The sequence below is a fragment of the Fonsecaea pedrosoi genome (genome assembly GCF_000835455.1).
Source record: "Fonsecaea pedrosoi CBS 271.37 unplaced genomic scaffold supercont1.5, whole genome shotgun sequence".
In the NCBI taxonomy this organism is placed as follows: Eukaryota; Fungi; Ascomycota; class Eurotiomycetes; order Chaetothyriales; family Herpotrichiellaceae; genus Fonsecaea; species Fonsecaea pedrosoi.
The window spans coordinates 3,324,050-3,345,001 of NW_013550611.1; the positions used below are offsets into that span (position 1 = coordinate 3,324,050).

The following is a 20,952-nucleotide window of genomic DNA, read 5'->3' on the forward strand; positions in this document are numbered from 1 at the left end:
GCCGTTCTCGACCCATCTCAGAGGATATGTAGCGAGAGAACACTTGAATACTATGCGGGTCAGGAGAGGCCAGAAATTCCTTGTGAACTGCCACATAGCATTTGTCTTCATACTATGCTTTACATTTTGTACAGCATTACGACGGAATAGATGTCATTTCTTTACGCTCCGGCCCTCTTTGACAAGAGTCGTAGGTCTTTTTCCCGTTTCCTTGTGTTTTTCAACCTTTACCCACCCTGACGCTCCTTTAGGAGTACGAGGCAGTAGCTTCAATCAGTCCTTGTTCATTGCACTCGCAGGACTCGTCCCGATACCCTCGTCCGTATGAGCGGTTTGCGGCCGCAGGGGACTTCCTTTCCTGTTTTCACCACCACCACCCTCCCTCCTCAGCCAGGCAGCCCTCCCGGCCTTTCCGGGGGTTTGTATCGGCGACGGCGCAGGCGACGGACTAGGCGACATCATCGTGACCCGTCCCGGACCGTTAAGATGTTCACCAGCACTCCGCGGCGAACTCATGACCCACGGGCCGTCTCCGGCGGGACTCGCGTTCACGCTCTGTGGACTCCTCAGACCGGTGCTTCCGTCGTAGTCCCGACTCTGGTACTGGTACTCTTCGCCCCGCCGCTTGACTGGACTCTCGTCGTACGGATCCCAGCCGACTCGCCTCCTCGCATCGGTCCTCAGCGCCTGCCGATACTTCTCGTCGCCCCCGGCACCCGTCGAGGCGCTTTCTTCCAGGAAGAAGGTGAGCAGTTCGTCGGTGATGGAGAGGTGGGACTGTTGCTGGAACTGTTGCAGGGATGTGAGGCGCAAGAGGAGCTCGAGGAGCGAGAGGGATGTGCGGATGGAGTTGGCCCAGGGCGGAGCGGCAGACTGTGGCGCAGGCTGGGCGGGCGGTGTAAGGTGCGCGTTTGCCATCGAACTTGTGAGCTGGTCCGTCGCATCGTCCTTGCTACCGTAGTTATCAGCAGCTTCTCCTTCAATGTCGGATTCGGTGTCACTTGGTTCGGATTCCGTGTACACCTCGAATGCGATCCATTCTGGGTCCAGGGACGGTGGGAAACGCCAGGGGTCATCAATTTGTTCTTCGACATATTGCTGCTCCTGTACCGCTGCTGCTAGGTCTTGAGCCTGCTCGCCATCTGCGTCGAATGCTTCAATGTCTAGCGGGCCGTCTCTTTCAACCATTCGTCTCGGTGGGAACGCGTTCAGGTCCCTCTTCAACAATAACACCGGGTGATTACTCTCCGCGTCACTCCCAATGTTCAAAACTTTGCTCGTGTCCGCATAGAATATTTTCGATATCTCGTGGACGGGGATGATCTCCCGAATTCCAGCGAGTCCTACGTCGTCGAACGGGCCAGGGCGAGCCTGGTCGTCTTCAAAGTCGTGGACGCGGTCGTCATCAAAGTCTTCAATGATCACTATCTGGTAGGCGTATTCATCAGCTCGGGCGTCTGCGCGGAGACTCGGTGCCGAGCCAGGAAGCTCAGTTTCCGTGTTCGGGACGAGGGAAGAAGAAGATATCTGAGCGGAGGGAATGGCGTCGGACCCGGATCCTGTCCCGATCACGACGTCGAGGGGAACCCGACGTAGCTTGACCCTCGCTTTGTGAATTACCTCCTTCCAAGTCGTCTCTCGGATTTCTTCTTCGTTCTGCGGTCGATCGTGGCCGGCAAAGAGCATGTAGACGGTAAGGGTGAATGTGGGTCCGATTTGCACGGCGTTATTCGGAGAGATCGAGTATTGAGTATCGCCAGCTGTGAGAAAAGTGCTGGCCTGGAGGAGTCGTGAGGGAGAAACAGACTGAGGCAGTGAGGTTGAGAGACTTGCGCCGGAGGTGGTGATGGCCAGGTTGATCAAGGGGACAGCATCCTCAATCCTCTCGAGTAGCTTTTTGATGTCCTTGACAATCAGAGCCAGCTCCGCCTCGTTAGGTATCCTCACTTGGTTGCCGAGTCTACCGGTCTTCCGAGCTGCCTGTTCTGAGGCTTGTGCCGCCTTGGCTAGTCGTTGTCCCAAGGACTGTATCTCCAGACGCAGCTCCTTGGTGAGGGCCACGGCGGATTCTAGTGACGTATTTCCTCGTGCTGCAATCAGCTCGATCATGTCAATTGCTGGTGAGACGATGCGAATTTTATGCTGGAGTCGTTGCTGCAGAGCATAAAGCTCGTCCCGGACATTGCTTTTCGGCGTGCTGTTAAGGAGTTTGGCGGACTGCCTAATCGCGTAGGACGCTGTGATGGTGACTCCCGAACGAATGGCATAGTTCATAGCCTGCTGGGTCACTTTCCCCAGGAAGACATCCATCGTCACCGAGGGAAGTATATGATCTTCCCACGGTATTTCAACTTTCTCGGAGCAAGGGACAGATGGCAGTGTCAGGCAGAAAAAGAGAGGGAAGCATAACACATAAGGGAAGTTCTTGGTGGCAAGTTCTTTCAGGCTCCTATTGCAGCAGTGACGCGTGTATCAAGCACTCATTTGCTGGTGCACGTGGTCCTCGAGGCGTAGGGGTATACTGCATGTGTGTACATACCTCAGTATCATTACAAGTCTGTCTCGCAGATTGAAACCATTGTTGTTGGCGATCTGGGTAGCGCGACACTGCAGCCTTGCCGACTCATGAAATCATCGCAGCTCAGCCTTGCCAAGGAAATTCCCGTACCCAAAAATGCCCCTCCAAATAATGGAACCAAAGCGCAGTCTCCTCCCTCAGGCTCAACCCTTGAACATCCACCTAACTTTGACTCACAGCCCTGCAATTTTGCGCCTTTTCCCTCCTACAGGAGCCCTTTTCCAAATTCCAACAGTCAAATTTTTCGGCACGTTTGAAAATGGCGGGCAATTTTGATTCCTGGGAAGACGCGGCCGCGCAAGAGGAAGACCTTTCAAAGAGGACACAGAATATGAACCTAAATGCCAACACTTTCAGGCCTGGAGCCACATCATTCCAGCCTGGTGCTGCCACATTTCAACCAGGACAGCCATTTCAACAAAATGGATATCAAAACTACGGGTATGGACAACAGCAAGGCTACAACCAATACCCTCAGTATGGCCAGCAATACAATCAATATCCTCAATATCAGCAGCAGCAGCAGCAGCCACAGCAGCCACCACAGCAGCAAGGCTACAATCAAGGCTACAATAGCGGCCAGTTCGCCGCTTATAATCAGACACCTGGAGGCTTCCAACCCCGACAAGGCGGTCCCATAAGCATTGCGAAGAGAACGGACACCCAGCCGGCATCTGCGCCAACACCACAACAGGCTCCGGCTCTAGTAACGCAGGCACAAGCGCCCCCTGCTGCCTCTGCACCAAAGCCACAACCGGCAGCTGCAGCTCCTCCTAAAGCAAAGGTCCTTTCGATTGGTGTCCCATCGTCGGCGTCTGCGACTCCTAAGAAACCTGCGTCTCCAGTTACCAAGGACGAACCAGCCCCTTCAAAAGCCGAAGCCGGATCCAAAGTTGCTGCGGCGAAAGCAGTCGAGAAGAGTGGCGAAAAAGTGAGCGGGAAGACATCTCCTGCCCCGTCGTCAGGGAAGTCCTCTCCCACACCTGCAGATGCAAAGAAGCAACGGAATGCCGACGAAGTGGCACAGTCACAAACAGCCGATGTGGATGCATCCGTGCTGGAAGAGATGTACGGAAAGGAACATGTCAACATTATTTTCATTGGCCATGTCGATGCCGGCAAATCCACGCTTGGTGGCCAGGTGCTCATCCAAACGGGTATGGTTGACGAGCGTACGCTGGAGAAGTATAAGCGAGACGCCAAAGACGCCGGGCGAGAAACTTGGTACATCTCTTGGGTATTGGATCTGAATAAAGAAGAAAGAGCCAAGGGAAAGACGGTCGAAGTCGGCCGGGGCTTCTTCGAAACCGAGAAGCGAAGATACACCATTCTAGATGCACCGGGTCACAAAACGTACGTGCCGAACATGCTTAGCGGTGCGGCTCAAGCAGACGTAGCAATCTTGGTCATCTCTGCTCGAAAGGGCGAGTTCGAGACCGGGTTTGAAAAGGGTGGACAGACACAAGAGCACGCCATGCTGATCAAAACCACCGGTGCCAAAGAGCTAGTCGTGGCCGTGAACAAGATGGACGACATTACAGTGGATTGGTCCAAAGAACGCTACGATGAAATCGTGGGCAAGCTGAAGCCGTACCTGAAAAAGAGAATCGGGTTGGATTCGACCTTCATGCCCATCTCGGCGCAAACGGGCATTAACGTCAAAGACCGCATCCCCCCTAACATTGCCACTTGGTATCAAGGCCCCTCTCTACTGGAATTTCTGGATGGCATGGCCAAGATTCAGCGAAACATCAATGCGCCCTTTATGATGCCCATTGGAGCCAAATACCGAGACATGGGAACCATGGTTGAAGGTCGTATCGAAGCCGGAGTGGTTCAAAAGACATCGAGTCTGATCATGATGCCGAACCGCGAGGAAGTTGGCATCGCAGCCCTCTATGGCGAGACGGAAGATGAAGTTGCTTTTGCTACTTGCGGTGACCAAGTGCGGATGCGCTTGCGAGGCATTGAGGAAGAAGACATCCAACCTGGCTTCGTGCTCTGCTCGCCTAAGCGTCTCGTCCACTGCGTTCGGGAATTTGAGGCACAGATCAACATTGTGGAGCTGAAATCCATTCTCTCTGCCGGCTTCAACTGTGTCATCCACGTACATGCGGCCACGGAGGAAGTCACGTTTGCGGCTTTGCTTCACAAGCTCGAACCCAAGACAGGACGCAAGAGCAAGAAACCGCCCCCATTTGCGGCAAAGGGACAGAATATCATTGCGCGATTGCAGGTGACCAGCGGTGGCGGCAAGATCTGCGTCGAGAAATTCGAAGACTACCCACAATTGGGACGATTCACACTGAGAGATCAAGGGCAGACAATTGCAGTGGGGAAGATTACCAAGTTGATTTTCGACGATGAGTAAATGAGATATACATGTGCAAGGGGGCCTATGTGGAGGTGAATCGGTCGTCCTTCTCTTTCGTGTACAGCAGGCACGCCGGGCATAGAACAAACAGAGCGGGCATGGGAGCACGAAGAGGAGACAAATGGGAATGCCACGCGATCAGAAGAAACTTGTCATGAGCGGGTCAACATGAGACATCGGACGAGACGAAACGAACAGTGCAATGACACGACGGCTAGAATTAGTTGCATCCAAAGGGGGAACAGCGATCGGGGGGGGCGGTCATCAGATGGGAGAGGCATCAAGCAAGGATACTTGGTCAGATAGATGAAGGCATTCGTGGGGACAGAGGAGGTACAGTGAGAGGTACATAGATGGGTACTACATTTTGCTCCTGGACAGCTGACCCGAGAATAAACACGACATGAGACTCGACGTCTTCGCTCCTACCTTGCTTGGTCTTGACCTCTTGTCTTTCTTTGGTTAGAGTCTGTGTCTGTGGTTATGCCCATAGCGATAGCGATACATGCGTATGTATGTCTGTACTCGGTATACCCAGCCAGCCAGAGAGGTACCTAGGTGGAGGAAGTAGTCAGAAAAAAAAAAGATCAACTTTTATACCTTTTTTCTTCTTTTCACTCTTCCTATTCTTTTGTGTGTGTGTCTCTCTCTCTCTCGTTATGATTTGTTAAAAGTACAGTACAGCGTGCTCGAAAGAAAGGTCAAGAAACGAAAAAAAAGCCCAAAGAGTTAAGACGATAGATCCCCCCCCTCCGGACGATGTCGTGCCGTTATGCCATGTGCCCATGTGCCATTTGATCCCATCCATCTAAATCAATCAAGTCGGTCAGCCGAGTTGGGCAACAGGCAATCAGGCAGTCAGGCAGTCAGGCAAACTGAGCCCCTCGATCCATAGTAAATCAAGAACCAAGAATGGGTGTGCCCTGCCCTACTGTGTGTGTGCTTGTGTTCCTTGCGAATGGTACAGATCCTCTTTTTGTTCCGCCTTCCCTTTCCCCTTGCTGCCACGGCGTCCAAAAGGAGTAAATGATGATATAGTTTAGTGCCCTCGGAACCCTTGCGAATTGTCCCTATTTTGAGTGCGAAGCCCGTTTCCACTTCTGAGATCACTTCAATCCCTTCTCCAGACCACATGAGCACAAATGTCAGGAAACTCCAGGTCATTTTGCGCCAAAGGGGCCATCAGCGACAGTATCTGAAAAAAGGGTTGCCTCGCTGAACAGTCCCAACGACTAGTTAAATTACAATTTGCAGTTGCCGGATCGCAAAGGCTACCGATCGAGGGAGAAGAGTGCAGTCAAATTGGTCGAGCTGATCCATCATGCAATGGCCACATCGACTCAGCGGGCAGCACGATCACCAGGCGTTCACATCGAAACTCGCCTGTAAATTCATACTGAGTTAGCACTGGGTTTTCCCTGACTTGGACGACGCAGGCAAAGTTTGCATGGGGAACGACAACACATACCTCATCGAAATACGTAGTCAAAACCGTCCGGTCGGCAAATTTGCGTCCGGCAAGTGCTTGCAACGCCTTCTTCGCAGATTCCGGTTCCTCATACTTGATGAAGATCTTGCCCACGCCAGCCGACTGGCGACTTCCCATCGACGGTCGCGGGATTTTCATGGCCAGGATCTTGCCGTACTTTTGGCATTCTTCCATCACGTCTTCGCAGATCTCTGTACACACGAAACGGGATGAATTAGCATTCTGACACCATAAGGACGAAGAGGGGACGGATGGATGGATAGATGGGTCATGTCCCTCCAGCTTGACGCACCTTCATAATCATCATTGTCGATAAGTTCCTCGGGTGTCACCATGTTCAACAGTTGTAGGACTCGCCCGTCCTCCAGATTTTCAGCGGTAGTACCGGCGAACATGGACATGGCGTTGACGCCCATTTCCAACCCAGCAGCCTGTGTGTATCCAATGCTGGCGCGGGTGACTTTGATAGCGTTACCCGCTAGGTCCATACCATTGAGACCCTCGATCGCCACGCCGGCGACGGATGGATCGACATATTCACAGAAAGCGATGCCCTGGTAATTCGTCAGAAGGTTGCGTGATTAAGGAGGATCTGTGCAAACTTACCCTTGATTCCTGTGCATCACTGTCCCGCACTAGAACGAACGCTTTGAGTTCTCCAAAGGCTTTCAGCAACTCAATGACTTGATCATCCGTCAAAAACGGCGGGAGATTGGTGATGGCCAGTTTATTTGCAGTGTCTGGAACCTCGGTTGATATCTCGCCATCAGTGTATGCACCCTCATCCGCAGACGGAACGATGTAGTCCTTGGGTCGTCGAATTTCCAGCCCTTTGGGAGTGGCAGTCCCGTTGCCGTTCAGCTCGGAATGATGTTCTTCCATTGTGATGCCGTCCATAGCCAACGCCACTGTGGCGTCAGAGGCCTGCTTAAACTCGACGAGCGCAAAAGTCCTGTCTTCAGCAATATTTGCTTGTATGCATGGATCATTGCCCTTTATGACGTTCAGACCATTGAGTTGAAGGTTGAAGAAGGCCACCAGGCTCTCCTCAGTGACCGATGCGGGAAGGTTGTGGACGAACAATCGCCGTGACTGGCGCGCATTAGAAGGTCTCAATGCCGTGGAGTTTGCGCCGCCCGAGGGTTGGTTCATAAAGGCTTGTAACCGCGTTGGGTCCATCTGCTGCTGTCGAGGGGCACCGGGTAGGGGAAACATGCCGGACATCTTTGCTTGCTCGGCGGTGACATTTTCGTAGCCAGGTGGTTTGATGTCCCACTGCGTCATTCTCCTCTTGCGCTCCAATATCGGGACGATATCCGTAAGGTCGGGAGTGGGCTCCCTTTTCTTTGGGGGAGGACTGTTCTTACGGCCGCGGGCTTGAGCAGCGAATTCATCTCGGTCTTCTCGTCCGGTGCGATCGCGATCACGGTTGCCTCCTCCCCTGCGATCATCAAACAGGTCGCGGTCTCTCCGGGGTGGCCTGTCATCGTCGCGGCGGCGCGGGCCTCTGTCCCTGTCCCAATCCCGGTCGTCTCGCCTCGAGCCGTGTCTGTCTTCCCTTTCGCGCGCCCGGTAGTCTCGACTCGAGGAATAAGTATCTGCTTCGTAGTCGCGCCGCGATGAGCGGTGATGGGGAGACCTTGAACGTCTCCGCTCGCCACGATCTCGATTCCGGTCCCGGTCGCGATCTCTGCGATCATCTCGTTCGTACCGTGTACCCTGAAGCAAGTCAGTGGTCGCCACCCAAAGGGGTTAGTGGGAGGCAGGATAACATACATGATGCTCCCGAGAGCGGCCCGTATCTGAAGAGGTCAGCAAGTGTCAGTGACAAAGTACACGGGGTAAAGGCACCTCTCGAGGAGTAGTTGTCCCCGTTCATTGTCGCGATTTAAAGATGGGGGGTTGTTTGTTCAGATCCACTGCGGCACGGCCAAATAGCAGAATAGTCCAGGGAATATCGAGGGCTATTGCGAGCTGGACACTGATTCAGATCATAGAATTGTCAACGAGACACTGGTGGAAGAGATTCAATCACCGCAGGCCACAACATGCAGCTACACAGGGCTTCGCTTCGCGGCTCGGACAACCTGCAACTTTTTCGATGGGGACACTGGCAGAACTGCCTTGGCGAGCTGCGGGTATGGTAGCAGGGCTTTCTTACCCGAAATGGGCATATAAGAGAGCGAAGCCAGGCTGAAACTGGAATTTTTGTAGCGCCGCTTGGGACGATGGAGCAAACGCAGCAAACATGCTGTGACAATTTTACTATGCCCAACCAGCCAACTAACTCGACACGAGTATTCGAACCTTGCTTTCATCTGGGAATCATTTATTATGTTGCGTCCAACAGTTTTCATCTTGTCAAAGGACAATCACAAATTCCGCATTACCAATTGTTATTCTACATCACTCCCTCGATGCCTGATATGGGATCTGGGGACTGGTAACCATCATACCGCAAGCGCCTCCCAAAGAATGGCTGGAAAGCCGAACACCAAGGACAGATGCATCTTGAGGAAAAGAGGTGGGTTCCAAAGCTGAAAGCATTCCCTCCAAAGAACGTCGCATGTCTGTTTGCTGCGACATCAAGGACTGCTCGAATTTGTGTTTGGTTCCTTCGAGAGGTGGAACGGCACACTCCCTCCGCTGCCATGGTATGAACAGCAAAAGCGAGAGGCCATTTGTCTCACAGTTTAAACGCCCTTTCCAATAGCTTTGCATCGGTAAGTTCGGGGGACGGTAGCTGATTCGAGATATTTTGGACCGAGTTTGCGTTGACAGGTGCGAGGTGGGTATCTCGATGGTCTTTCCCTCCCGTTTGTGAGAGTGGCTTAATACGGAGTTGTCGACGGGTTATGACCTCCCCGCCTTATCTGCTCCCTCGCAATGGCAATGTGTTCCTCCAAGGTCTTCTTGCGCGGCGCGCCGTCCTCGCCGACCTGCACCTGACCCATGCTCATGTCGACGTGGATCCCGTCCCTCTCTGCGCGCTCATCGTCCATGATGTTCATGTCCTGCTCCACGCCCTTTTTGTAGTGGCGAGGGAACCACCAACAGATGAAGATGAACATGGCGACGGATATAGCCGCCAGCACGGCGACGGGGACGACAATTGCATTGTTGACCATTTTTGGGCAGGGAAGTGATTCGAGATTGGGAAGTGGGAAGTAGGAAGTCGAGGGAATGCCCAGAAGCTGAAAGAGAGTTGGTAGGTAGTCAACAAGATGTAGCGTGTATCGTTTGTCGTGTTTCGCCTACTCGGTGCTGGATCCCAAAACCAAACCAATATTGTTTTCTGGAAACATGTAAACTTGTATACTTTTTACACTTGTAATACTGTCTGTAAGATGCTGGCCAGCTAGACACTCTGGGGTAAATTAAGAAAGGCCGGGCGGCTTTTATTAAGCAACGACAAGCTTTTTTTTCCCACCCCCAAAAGTGGTGCAGAGAGTAGATGTCATTGCAGGTCATCGACCTTTTATAGCCTCAAGCCACGCTCCCACCCTGCTTGCTGTCGTGCGAGTTGGTCATAAGAAAAAATACGAGCGAACGAGAGAGCCAGAACAAGAGATCCGGGGCACCACACACACACACACATATCCACTAGGGATGCATGAATGGGCGAAGATTGGGAAAAGAGGGGGGGCGAAAGGTTGGCCTTGAACCCAACCCTTGTGGCCCGGGGAAAGGACAAACAGTGAGAGACTAGAGACTTGGACGAGTTGCATCCTAGAATACGACGCTGGAAAGACACCCTCCACACCTCTTCAACCACGCTTCTTTCGACCCGCAATTGGAGGGCCACACCACAGCAACAACTACCTGAGAACCAGAAGGGGTAGACCATGCAAACCATGCGCAAGGAGACTTCGTCAACTAATCAACTCATTCTCGTGTTGCACTACACACCTCTTACCGCCAGTAAAGTATTGCTCCGAGTTCGAGGCCTCTCCAGTCCTTCCAAGGAGTCCCTAGTAAGTAGTAGTGGTTTAAAGGACTCCCCTGTATACTGTGAGTGAACACCACCTCCGTCATAACTTATACTTCGGACTTTGGTCTAGTCGTACGCCAGCCACCACTCCTATGTACTCGGTACCTAGGTAGGTATGCATTCCAAGATTCAAGTTCCTATGTATCGAGGTGGATTCCAGTCCAGGCATATCTATCCAGTGTTCCCTTCCCTTGCTGTGCGAGGGTACTTGTAAGTAACCCAAACAACCACCTGTGCCACTTCATCCCATCACTTCATGCGTTCATCACCTCATCAACGCATCATCCGCAAGCACCCAAAAGGGTCTTAAGAATATTATTAGCACCAGGGACATGCACACAACTTAGTCATTACCCCCATTGCTGGGTCGGACCTCTTTTCCCAGTACAAATTCCCGAGTTTCCGCGCGCGCCTCTCTGCCTCCCCGTGCCCAAAGTGTCAAACCCACCTCATCCCATTGCCACGCGACTTAACTGGATATGATATGATAGTCCGAATACGAGCAGCCACCATGGACCACGTACCAGGTGCAAGGCTCCACTCGAAACGGCGTTTGCGAGATGGGATCTAGTTCCGTGAGCTAGAGCGAGTACCTGGCGTATTTTGTAGCGGTAGATAATGACCTCTTTTCTCCCTCTGCGTTCTTGCAGCAACCAAGGATAGTCGTGTTCATCTCTCCCGCTGTTTTGGTTGAGGCAACTCAGCTCAAGGTGACCCTCATGGCGAATAATGGTTGACTAAGAGCTGCCACTGACACTGTCGCCGCCACAACCAGATTCGACTCGATAGAACAGTCGGCTCCATCAATAACTTGGAGTGATCCATGTGTTTGCCCATGCCCGCGCCTTGAGGACTCAACCGACTCGATCCACTCTGCAAGAGCCACAACAGAGGGATGTCTTTTCGAAGAAAGGTCTGGACACTGTCGCACTGCAGCAGATGAAGTGGTGTTTGACCCGTGGGTGGCGTTGTTACTCGATCACCATGTGCCGCTAGAAGTTCCCCCAGAAATTCGGCCAGTTCCACAGCCAGAGAATTCGCGTTTGGTTTCAGTCCCTCCAGAAATGTTGTGCCCACGGTCGTCCTGACATTTCAATGCCTACGCAATCACTCGTCCAAGGTACATCTTCCAACAGGCATTTGGGCCCTGGTTGGCAGCCTGATCCCCATCTGGCAAGTTGACCGTCTCGGACAGCATCGCCGCCTCGCGCTGGTATTGGCCACCGCCACTTTGCCCGGGTTGTCCTCGTTTGGCTCATTTGACGCACACTCGCTGCGAAAGGAATGTCAAATCATGCTTTCGTGTCGAGTTTGCTTCTGGATATCCCGGGGATTCTGGACGGGGACCTCGTCCACTACACGAATGAACTCGTGGTAAAAGTGTACCATCTCCATGAGGCCTTTGATGGGCATCCTCTCATCCACCGTGTGCATCCGGGTCCCTCGGGGGTCATGGCTCGCTCGCCATGGAGACATACGGTATATCTGTGACGAAAGGTCCCAGTAGTATCGAGTGTCAGTATTCCCTGCAATCCTTAGCATGTATCCACGAACATGTATACTCTCGCCTATTCAACCTACCAGTCAACAGTTCAGGCGCAACAACCACGTCATTCCCAAATACGCCTTTGATGGTACCTGCAAGTAGTCTGAATCGGGCATCCTCTGCACATGAGACCGGCGACGACTCGAGCTCGTAATGTGCTGAAAGAGTGAGGTCACCACAATCAGCAGTGTTGTTACCTGGTCGCGTCACCTTGTTGTTTTCACATTGAGCCTTTTCACCAAAAGCGTGAAGTTTGAAACCTCGTTCCTGCGCCCAAGGCGCCAGCAGATCAATGTAGTGGCCCTTCACAGCCTGGACCGAATCTTGGATTGCGATGCGATGGTTGACGAGAACGCTGGCATTTTCTGGGAGCGAGTTTACTATACAATCGGTTAGCACTGCTATTCACAGCACATGTGCTGGACTCGACGGTGTCGCCGTCCAGAAAACAGTGAGCCGCCCACCCTTGTCTCCGCCTTGAATCACGTCAACCGCTGTGGATGTTCTAATCATAGCACGCCTCTCGCGGTCGCTATCCATATATTCGAGGAGCCTTTTCGAGCTCTGTGCGCCGAGGATTGCTTCTCGCAGATCTTCGGGCATTTGCTTGGAATACAGGGCGGCTTGTCGCAGGTACGTCAAAGTCGGATTGTTTCGAACCAGCTGTGATTGAAATGGATGGTCCTCAATCAAACGAATGATCTGGGCCAAAAACCCAACTGTCTCGAAGTCAGAACGTTTCTCGCCCTCCGCAGTGAGTCAAGAGAGACAAACTAGCTGTATGGTCAGGCGGTGTAGAGGAATGGCCTCCCGGAACATTGACAGTCACAGTGACATCGATATATCCCTTTTCCGCCGTGGCAGGTAGTGCGAAGTCTGTTCCGAAACGATTCTCAATACCTGCAATGCCCTCGTCGAACTGGCACGCGAGGTCAGCAGTGGTCCAGCACGGCGCTGAATCAAACACACAATCAATTCGATACCGTCCTTGCCATATCTCTCCAAGAGTGTCTCTGCGAGACACCTAGCGCCATAACTCTGTTCGGCTCCACCCTCCTCGTCGAAGCCGACCGAGACGATCACAGTCCGGTCTGGTACGAAGTCACAAGCGAGTAAGCAGTCGATGGCTGTCAACATTGCAATGAGGTTCGATTTGTCGTCTTCGGAGCCTCGCCCCCAGATATACTCTCCATCGTAATGGCCAGAGTAAGGTGGATAGGTCCATTCTTCAGAAGTTGATTCGCCTGCGGGGACGACCTGAGCAGTGTCAAATGAATGGTAATTTTCGAGCAGTGCCATGTACAACACCCACGTCTGAATGTGCCATGAACAGGAGGGGCTTCATAGCACTGTTTGAACCAGCCCATGTAAATAAGAGGCCATGTTGATTAATTGTCTCCACTGTCAGTTCTTCATATCTGGCGCAGACAATTAGGATATGGAGCCCCGCGATCGAAACAACGTGCTCACACTCTTGGGAATGCCTCCTTCAGATAAGTCGAAAACTGGAAGAAAATCTCCCACCGAGGATCTTCTCCAACATGACCCATACCATCATAAGTCACCGTTGGAATTCTGACTGACTCCGCTAGGCGTGTTGCCACAGCATCTTGAAAACTTTGTGTATGGAAGAGTTGCTGGACATTCTTGTGAGTGATATCCTGCCGTCTCTGAGGATGCATGACAGGAGGCTGATGAAGAAATCTCTTTAGGACCATCTTGGGAGGAAACCTGATTCCGAGAAGATCAAAAGGGCAACAAAGGCCACTGGAAGTTCCTGGGTAGTATCAAGATCACAACAAGCGTCAGGCGTCGAGCTTTTATTGGAAAGGCGGGGGCTTTCTGGTGACGGTGATTAAACACAAACGAAGGAGTCGTTGCCAGGAAAGTCGCCGTCCTCTAGTCGCTGTGCGGGTTGTTGTTGCGAAGGAATAATTGGGAACTCGTTGACTGATATGTCCGCTTTGCCTCTCTGCGTCCCACCTCCCCCAAGCTCACGCAATAATAGACAAAATCTCGGACTCGGCGTCAGGATGGCAAACTGTGGAGTATCGATAACGACTGAACAAGGCCGAGTTTTGGGGGGGTAATTCGAGAACCATACCATACTAGGGAAATGTAGCACAGACAAGACCCAGCGTCGACCGACAACCTGTTTGAGAATCTGACTTTGTCCGAGCCTCGAGCCTCTCCCATCAGATGCCCAATTCAGCAGGTGACCGGCGTGGCAGCAAACATTCGCCGTAGGCAATCCACCTCGTGTAGGGCCTTGGTGGACGACATTTCTCTACCGAACGCCTGTTTGGGGTCTAGTGTCGCATATTTTCCTTCTCCTATGATTGGTGCAATATCTCAGCATCTGGACGGTATATAAATTATGTTATGGAAATAGGCGTTGACAGGAGCCGCAGAGATGGATCTCGCCCCAGATATCAAGACCTTTGCTCGGTCTAACATTGTGTTTTCGGCCTCAGACTCTCCAAAAGATGTGCCTGTTTCTTTGATTTCAGGCGAAGGTGAGGGTTCAGATATTGGAAGGATGCGCCTTGCAGGGCTCAACAGGGCTCAACAAGGCACGGACTCCGCAAGTACTTTTGAATAGGGTAACCCGGGCACCACTTGGCCGTGCGATGGATCCTCCCGCAAGCTTACAGGGCAATATCAGCCTAACGAAAGCAAAGCCCACACCCGATGCGAGGTAGTAGGGACCAAGGCGGCGTAAGAGGTGGTGGTCCAACTTGACTCGTCTATCGCTTTCGTGCACTCTGTCACACTTGCTACTCACGATCGTGGTGTCGCGACTCAGATTTGCGAAACGAGAGATACCTAGGCACCAGCCTCGATTTCCATATTGCGGTCCTGATACAGGCCAGGCCCACGGCTGACAAATAGTGTCAATTGTCGCATGCGAGGGAGACAGTACCGTACTCGTCAATCCCATGCTCGTCTCGATCGCATTATTGAACGGGTTCTGGTGCTCGAGCGGAAGCACATCTCGTCCGATACAGGAATCAGTCCGGTGCGGATAGGTTGATCACGGGTTGGCCTGGGTGGTGTCGTCCAGAGAATGTACGTTATCATACGCGCCAGATACCAGTCCCTGCGTTCTCATGACGATGTTGGAAACGACAACGTGCCGGAACATGGGCTGCTGGGGACGACCAGGGAGCTCGCTACAGTGTCGGCAGATGTAAAAGCCACGGAGAGACTCTTCAATGCGGATATGGTCCGACCGGCCGTGGGCCTAAGGTATGGTTCTCGAGTTTGCTACCAACTTTGTCAATCCTTGGAGAGCAGGTGGATGGAGTCAACTCACTAACCGAAATAAGATGAAGTTGCATCTGCGGTGTGGATATGGCTTGCGACGTACATGCCACCAAACTTGCAGAGCAACTGACGCTCTTCATAAGCACCCTTGACTTCTCGACACGTTCAAATTGTGCACCTTGACGTGTCACCCTCCAGCACCAACCTGCAGGAGTCGAAAATCACGAATTGGGTTGAGGGTCAAACCCCTGATGCATAGTTGAGTGGTCGGCAGAGCAAGACGAAAGGCAATCGAGGCCACCAGGGCCAAATCGTGTGCGTCATCGACAAAATCACAACATCATCGTCAAACAGCAACAATTTTCTTTCCACTTGCTTCGTAATGGCGCGCCAACTCGGTCCAAGTGGTTTCCTTGTTGGACCACAGATCTTGCAAAAAGCGGAGGATGCCCAGATAGTACTTGAAGCCCATATCTTGAGCGATGTCTGTGTACATTTTTGCTACAAATGCCTGGCGCTCCAGATCATCGCAGCATTCGGTGCCGGCAATGAACACAGGCCACGGGAGATTTTGCAGGCATGACGGTGTGTCTTCAAGCTGATGCAACCTTTCAAACAAAACCATTGTGGAGGCGCTGACCTCGAGCGGTTCCACCTGGCAAAGGAAAAGAACTCTGTAAGTGTAAAGAAGGGCAGCATGGTGGTATATGTCGACGATGCGCACAAAGTCCCGACGTCTGGCGTCTCGCGGCAGTTCGAGGAGACCGGCAGCCATCAAAGTCGACCCTCGGGCCTGCTCAAACCCCGCTCGTGCATCGGTAGAGGTTATTGGGAGGTCAGCAGGGTTGAAGTTTCCAGCAGACTCCTTCTCATGTCGTTCTCGTGACCATACTGTCACCTTGTGTAGGAGGGACAGGAATTCGGAAAAGATCAAATTGGAATGATCAGGCGCTGGAAGGATGACTTCTACAGTGCTCGAGGGTCCGAAAATGGTGGTGCAGGCCAAGATATCGTAGATGGAAAGCTGGTTCCGGAGAAAGTGAAACAGAGCGTTGTTCTCCCGGTTCGTTGTTGCGAGCGCGTTCACCAACGTCCGCGCAGCTTGACGGTGCGAGTCAGCTGCGGCCGCACCGGTCTCGGTCTCTGTCATTTCATAGTTAGCCAGAGTGAGCATTGAGGCCAGCATCCACACTGCAGTATCTGGGTCTATCTGGCTGCCCAGGTCAAAGCCTGCGGCCAACTGGCCGGTCACCTGCTGAATCTGTTTTGATATCAAGGTGACTGCGGCATCACGGGCACGAGCGGGAAAGCTCAATTCCTTGCCCGTGGTAACAGCCAGATGCTGGGCAGAGATGGCTAGGATGGCAAGGAGGAGCACGGGTTGCTGGTCAGCCAAGGGGAGGACCATCCGGCGGTATTCGTTCCTTTCCGAGTCTATCCACACCATCAAGCCTGCAATCTGTTTGTCATAATGCTCCAGTAGTCGCGATCTGGTGGCCGGGTCTGGAAAGCCGGGAAAAGTGGTTGCTAGAGGCTCCACGATCAGGGCAGGGCGAACACTGATGTTTTGTTCGGGGGATTTGGTGGACTTGGGAGAGGTCGAGTCCTTGGGTGCCGCGCTGCTGGGTTTAGGAGGCGGTTTGTCAACGTGTGGCGTGGTTCGCCCTTTGAGGTGTCCACGAACGGCTATACCATTGGCCCATCTCAATCGAGGGCCGTAACCAGGGCAGACTAATCCTTTCTTCGAGCACTTGATGCATTTGGGGAGTGATCTGTCGCAGCGAATTCGTCTTCTGACACAGGTTGGACAATCTTTGCAACAGTCAGCCTCCTGATGGGCAACTTCCACTTTCTCCTCCGACTCAAGGACAGAGGAGGTTGCAAGGATGCACCTTGTGGCCCGGTGGTGGGCGGGCTCGAACTTGAAGCCTGACTTGCAGCCCTCACCTCATCGCTGGGAAGGGTATTCATGGCGAGCTCTCGGCAGTGATCAGGGCTTGCGAACCACGTTGCGGCTCATTCTGGACTATCAGATGGGTTGGATGGAATCAGCAGTAGGTCTCATGGTGTCACCGGATACAATATGCTTTCGGCAAAAAGGGACCCAGACTGAATGAAGGAGGTTGAACTCGAGGTGTGTGCAACGAGCTTATCGGCTGCGGCTGAACATGTGCCTTTTGGGGGGGAAGAGTGGACAGCCGACATGCACAACACGTGACACGGGCCAACAGGTCAACGAGTCCGCAGTCAATCCAGTCGTGCCGGTCTCACAGGGCACGATTCAAAACACCCCCGCAGTTCCATTAACAAAAGTTCCATCATGAGATATTGTCTTTGATTCGGTATCGAGTACGCAGTTATTCCAATCTGGTCTAACAGCGGTCAGCGCGCGTGCACAAACACATTCACCAAAGCTCCCCATATTATGGACGGATCCCTTATGTTCTGGAGACAATAAGCATACTGGGAGGAAGTAATCTGATGATACCCACCGAGATCTGGGGAAGGGTAGCTACAGATCCGTCTTTCCGTCTTGCTTGTCTTCTAGAGAATTCTTGTTCGTTAGCACATCATGGTATTGTATCGCAGCTCACGCTTATCACCTCTGCAACTAGGAGCCACGCGGAAACCGGAAAGCGATAAAGGCTAACACTTCATCGGGATATTGACGAGAGAAATGCCCTGGCACGCCTGGTCCCCCCGGTGGTTCCCGTTCGTCTAAATTCCACCTTGATCACCGCGCCGACCTTGATTTGTCCAGCTCCTCATTGATGGGGCCGAAAGGAGCTGGCCGTTGCAAACCAACCTCTTTAGGCACCTGGGGGGCCCTTCCATCTGCACCCAGCAGAATCTGTCGAACCTCATCAAGAGCTTTCCCCATACCCCAAATCATCATGTTCATTCCACAGCAGTCCGATTCCCTCTTATCTCATGATATCCCTACACCATCGGGTGCTCGGCAGAAAGATAACAATTTTGGACAAGTTCAACCAGCTAGACTCTCTTTGGTGAACAAACCGAGACCACGGTAGAGTGAAAGGGGGAGAGACGAGTTCCCACGTGTACGCGGTTCTTTTAAACTTCAGCCATTTGACGTTCTGGATCTCTTCGACTGAAACTTATCTCTACACGAAAGAGACGGTACATTGTGCTCGACTCCATGAGTACATTCATATCCTTCCGCCTGTTTCCTCTCACTCAGCTGTCCGCTCGAGGGACCCTGACCATTGTTTTCGCTTCGAAATGGACGTGATCAAAGATGATACCGTGGGCCTGAGTAGCGATGAGAGTCAACTCCTCAGTCTGGGCCACAAGCCAGAGCTAAAGCGAACATACAATTTCTGGAGCTGTAAGCGTGACCGACAAAAAGCCAGCTGGTGATTTTCAAGGCTAATAAGTGCTGGGACAGTGATGGCATACCAGACCACCATTCTATGCTCATGGAGTTGCAATATTGTCATGTTCTACTACATATTTACGCTCGGGGGCCCGGTTTGTCTGGTCTGGGGAACGTGAGTCAGGTCTCCAAGAGTCTGTGGAGGAGCATTTCTAACGGATGCAAATCCTAGTGTCGTGGTCACGATTGGGCAACTCCTCGTCATGGCTTCACTAGCTGAATACTGCTCGATCTGGCCCACTGCAGGAGGCCAGCAGTTCTATACACAGGTATGTGTCGTACCAGTTGAGATGGACGATTGTTGGCTGACCTTATAGGTTGTCGCCCCCGAGAGCTCACGGCGCTTCCTCTCGTATCTTGTCGGCTGGTGTGTTCTGGTGGGAGAAATTTCGACAGCCAGCTCCTGCGCGTTGAACAGCGCAGAAATTGTGGCGGCTCTCGTCGAGATCATCCATCCAAACGTTGACTGGAAGGTAGGAGTTGTCAAGCTGTCCAACCACTGTTGCACCCACTAAATCATTCACAGCCTTACATGACCTGGCTTATCTATACGGGCTTTCTTGTTGCTCCTGCACTGTCGAATCTGCTCCCAAAGTATCTTCCAGCCTTGCAACTATTTGGTGCATTCTTCAACATCTCGAATGCGCTCATCTGGACAATTGTTTTCCTGGTCTTAGCCGACAAGAACAGCTCCAAATTTGTATTCACCGAGTTTCTCAACACGTCGGGCTGGACGTCAAAGGGCTGGGTCTTCATTCTGAGCATGTATGTTCCCATCTACGGCCTCTATGGCAGCGATGGTGTAATGCACTTGGTCGAGGAAATGAAGAACGCTTCGCGCGACGCTCCTGTAAGTGATTGCCCCAGCGCTTTAGCTTCGCATTACTAACCACAGCATAGCGAGTCATGGTGTGGTCCATGGTGTGGGCTGGCGTAACTGCCTGGCTCTCAGCTATCGTTATGTGCTACACAGTAGGCCCCAACTGGGAAGATTACCTTCAAGCCACCTCGTCCTACGTGGTAAGGCCCAACAAGACGCATGCCGTTGTATCAACCAGCTAACGATTCTTCAGGAATGGTTCATGGAGGTGCTGGACTCGACGTATGGAGGGGGAATCTGGGTTGCCATCATGATGATGGGCCTGAACGTATGTGATTTGCTCGAGGACGGATTGCTGGTAACGAAACAGCTGACGTTGAACAGTATTTGATCATTGTCAACATGAACACCGCCGGTTCACGTCTTGCATGGTCGATGGCTCGTGACAGAGCTTTTCCCTATTCCGACTATTTTGCCCAGGTCAACAAGCGATTCCAGATGCCCCTCCGAGCCATGATGGGTTTTATCGTTTTGAACCTCCTCACAGGTCTCCTTGTGTTGGGCAGTTCGCTAGCCTTCTACGCGATAATTTCGGGAGGCGGCGTTGCTTTGCAGGTCTCCTACTGCATCCCGATCCTTTGCGTGGTTTTGCGAGGCCGTCAACACTTGCCACCGCGACCGCATTTCGATCTCGGTCGGTGGGGTTACGCTGTCAATATCGCGGGGTTGCTATGGAGTATCATCGTGGTTCTTTTCTATGTCTTCCCCCAGTATGTCCCTGTCGTGGGTGAGATAGCGAACATGAATTGGGCAATCGTCATCCTTGCTGGGGTCGTCGTCTTCGGTGGAGTGTACTGGGTCTGGAAAGGCCGACACGAATACCTGATATTCAGCAACTCCATCCTCGACGACAACGTTGTTATTCACGGAGAGGCTGTCGTCACTGGCCGGGATGCTGCCGCCACTTTCGGACAATCTCAGCCCGAAAAGAGACTCGATCTCTAGGGAATTTGTGTATATTGGGAAAATAGTAGGGTTTGGACAAGCGTGCACATATCAATTTTGAGCGAAAGGGGGTTGTCTGGAGTTTCGGCCTCGATTTGTTCCGATGGCACGGATGATTTTTAATGGGATACAAAGTTGGATGACTGGTACTCACGAGGATCGAGGACATGGCATATTGTCGGTATAAAAAGCTCGTAAATATGGAGACTTTGAAGGGGAGAATGCCTTCTACCTAGCAGCGGCAACAGGCGTAAGCATACAAGCAGGGCCAAACATGTTTTACTGCTTAGTGCGAGTATGCCTGTGGTGCCGGGGCTAGGGATAATTTCATTCAAATGCCTCGGTGCTACGCGGGGAACGCGATCCCTTCACGATCGCGTTTTGCTTAAAGAACGGAGCCTAGTGGCTTTTGCTACCCCCCTATTGTGCCCTACGATTTAGTCGTCAAAGAGGTTTGCGCTCTACGAAACATTGGTCAGGCATGG

At 52.4% G+C, this 20,952-nt stretch overlaps 7 protein-coding genes across 7 annotated transcripts; 2 read left to right on the plus strand and 5 right to left on the minus strand.

Annotated features, from left to right (window-relative positions):
• Window positions 1-273: 273 nt before the first annotated feature.
• Window positions 274-2,310, minus strand: Z517_08681 (uncharacterized protein; the record flags this gene model as incomplete). The annotated part of the gene is made up of 1 exon (XM_013427196.1): window positions 274-2,310. One exon carries the CDS (start codon window positions 2,308-2,310, stop codon window positions 274-276), a length of 2,037 nt encoding a protein of 678 aa, XP_013282650.1.
• A 527-nt stretch (window positions 2,311-2,837) lies between these two features.
• Window positions 2,838-4,949, plus strand: Z517_08682 (uncharacterized protein; the record flags this gene model as incomplete). The annotated part of the gene is made up of 1 exon (XM_013427197.1): window positions 2,838-4,949. One exon carries the CDS (start codon window positions 2,838-2,840, stop codon window positions 4,947-4,949), a length of 2,112 nt encoding a protein of 703 aa, XP_013282651.1.
• Window positions 4,950-6,308: 1,359 nt separating this feature from the next.
• Window positions 6,309-8,320, minus strand: Z517_08683 (uncharacterized protein; the record flags this gene model as incomplete). The annotated part of the gene is made up of 6 exons (XM_013427198.1): window positions 6,309-6,335; window positions 6,421-6,632; window positions 6,734-6,995; window positions 7,048-8,160; window positions 8,218-8,243; window positions 8,278-8,320. The coding sequence occupies 6 exons, from the start codon at window positions 8,318-8,320 to the stop codon at window positions 6,309-6,311; spliced, it is 1,683 nt and encodes a 560-aa protein (XP_013282652.1).
• A 952-nt stretch (window positions 8,321-9,272) lies between these two features.
• Z517_08684 (uncharacterized protein) lies at window positions 9,273-9,569 on the minus strand (the record flags this gene model as incomplete). The annotated part of the gene is made up of 1 exon (XM_013427199.1): window positions 9,273-9,569. One exon carries the CDS (start codon window positions 9,567-9,569, stop codon window positions 9,273-9,275), a length of 297 nt encoding a protein of 98 aa, XP_013282653.1.
• Window positions 9,570-11,719: 2,150 nt separating this feature from the next.
• On the minus strand, window positions 11,720-13,696 carry Z517_08685 (uncharacterized protein; the record flags this gene model as incomplete). Its single annotated transcript, XM_013427200.1, has 7 exons — window positions 11,720-11,958; window positions 12,014-12,358; window positions 12,443-12,697; window positions 12,753-12,897; window positions 12,948-13,235; window positions 13,291-13,396; window positions 13,449-13,696. 7 exons carry the CDS (start codon window positions 13,694-13,696, stop codon window positions 11,720-11,722), a joined length of 1,626 nt encoding a protein of 541 aa, XP_013282654.1.
• Window positions 13,697-15,591: 1,895 nt separating this feature from the next.
• On the minus strand, window positions 15,592-17,216 carry Z517_08686 (uncharacterized protein; the record flags this gene model as incomplete). The annotated part of the gene is made up of 2 exons (XM_013427201.1): window positions 15,592-17,057; window positions 17,138-17,216. 2 exons carry the CDS (start codon window positions 17,214-17,216, stop codon window positions 15,592-15,594), a joined length of 1,545 nt encoding a protein of 514 aa, XP_013282655.1.
• Window positions 17,217-18,488: 1,272 nt separating this feature from the next.
• Z517_08687 (uncharacterized protein) lies at window positions 18,489-20,467 on the plus strand (the record flags this gene model as incomplete). The annotated part of the gene is made up of 8 exons (XM_013427202.1): window positions 18,489-18,594; window positions 18,655-18,757; window positions 18,815-18,911; window positions 18,960-19,115; window positions 19,169-19,492; window positions 19,543-19,662; window positions 19,716-19,790; window positions 19,847-20,467. 8 exons carry the CDS (start codon window positions 18,489-18,491, stop codon window positions 20,465-20,467), a joined length of 1,602 nt encoding a protein of 533 aa, XP_013282656.1.
• Window positions 20,468-20,952: the final 485 nt, after the last annotated feature.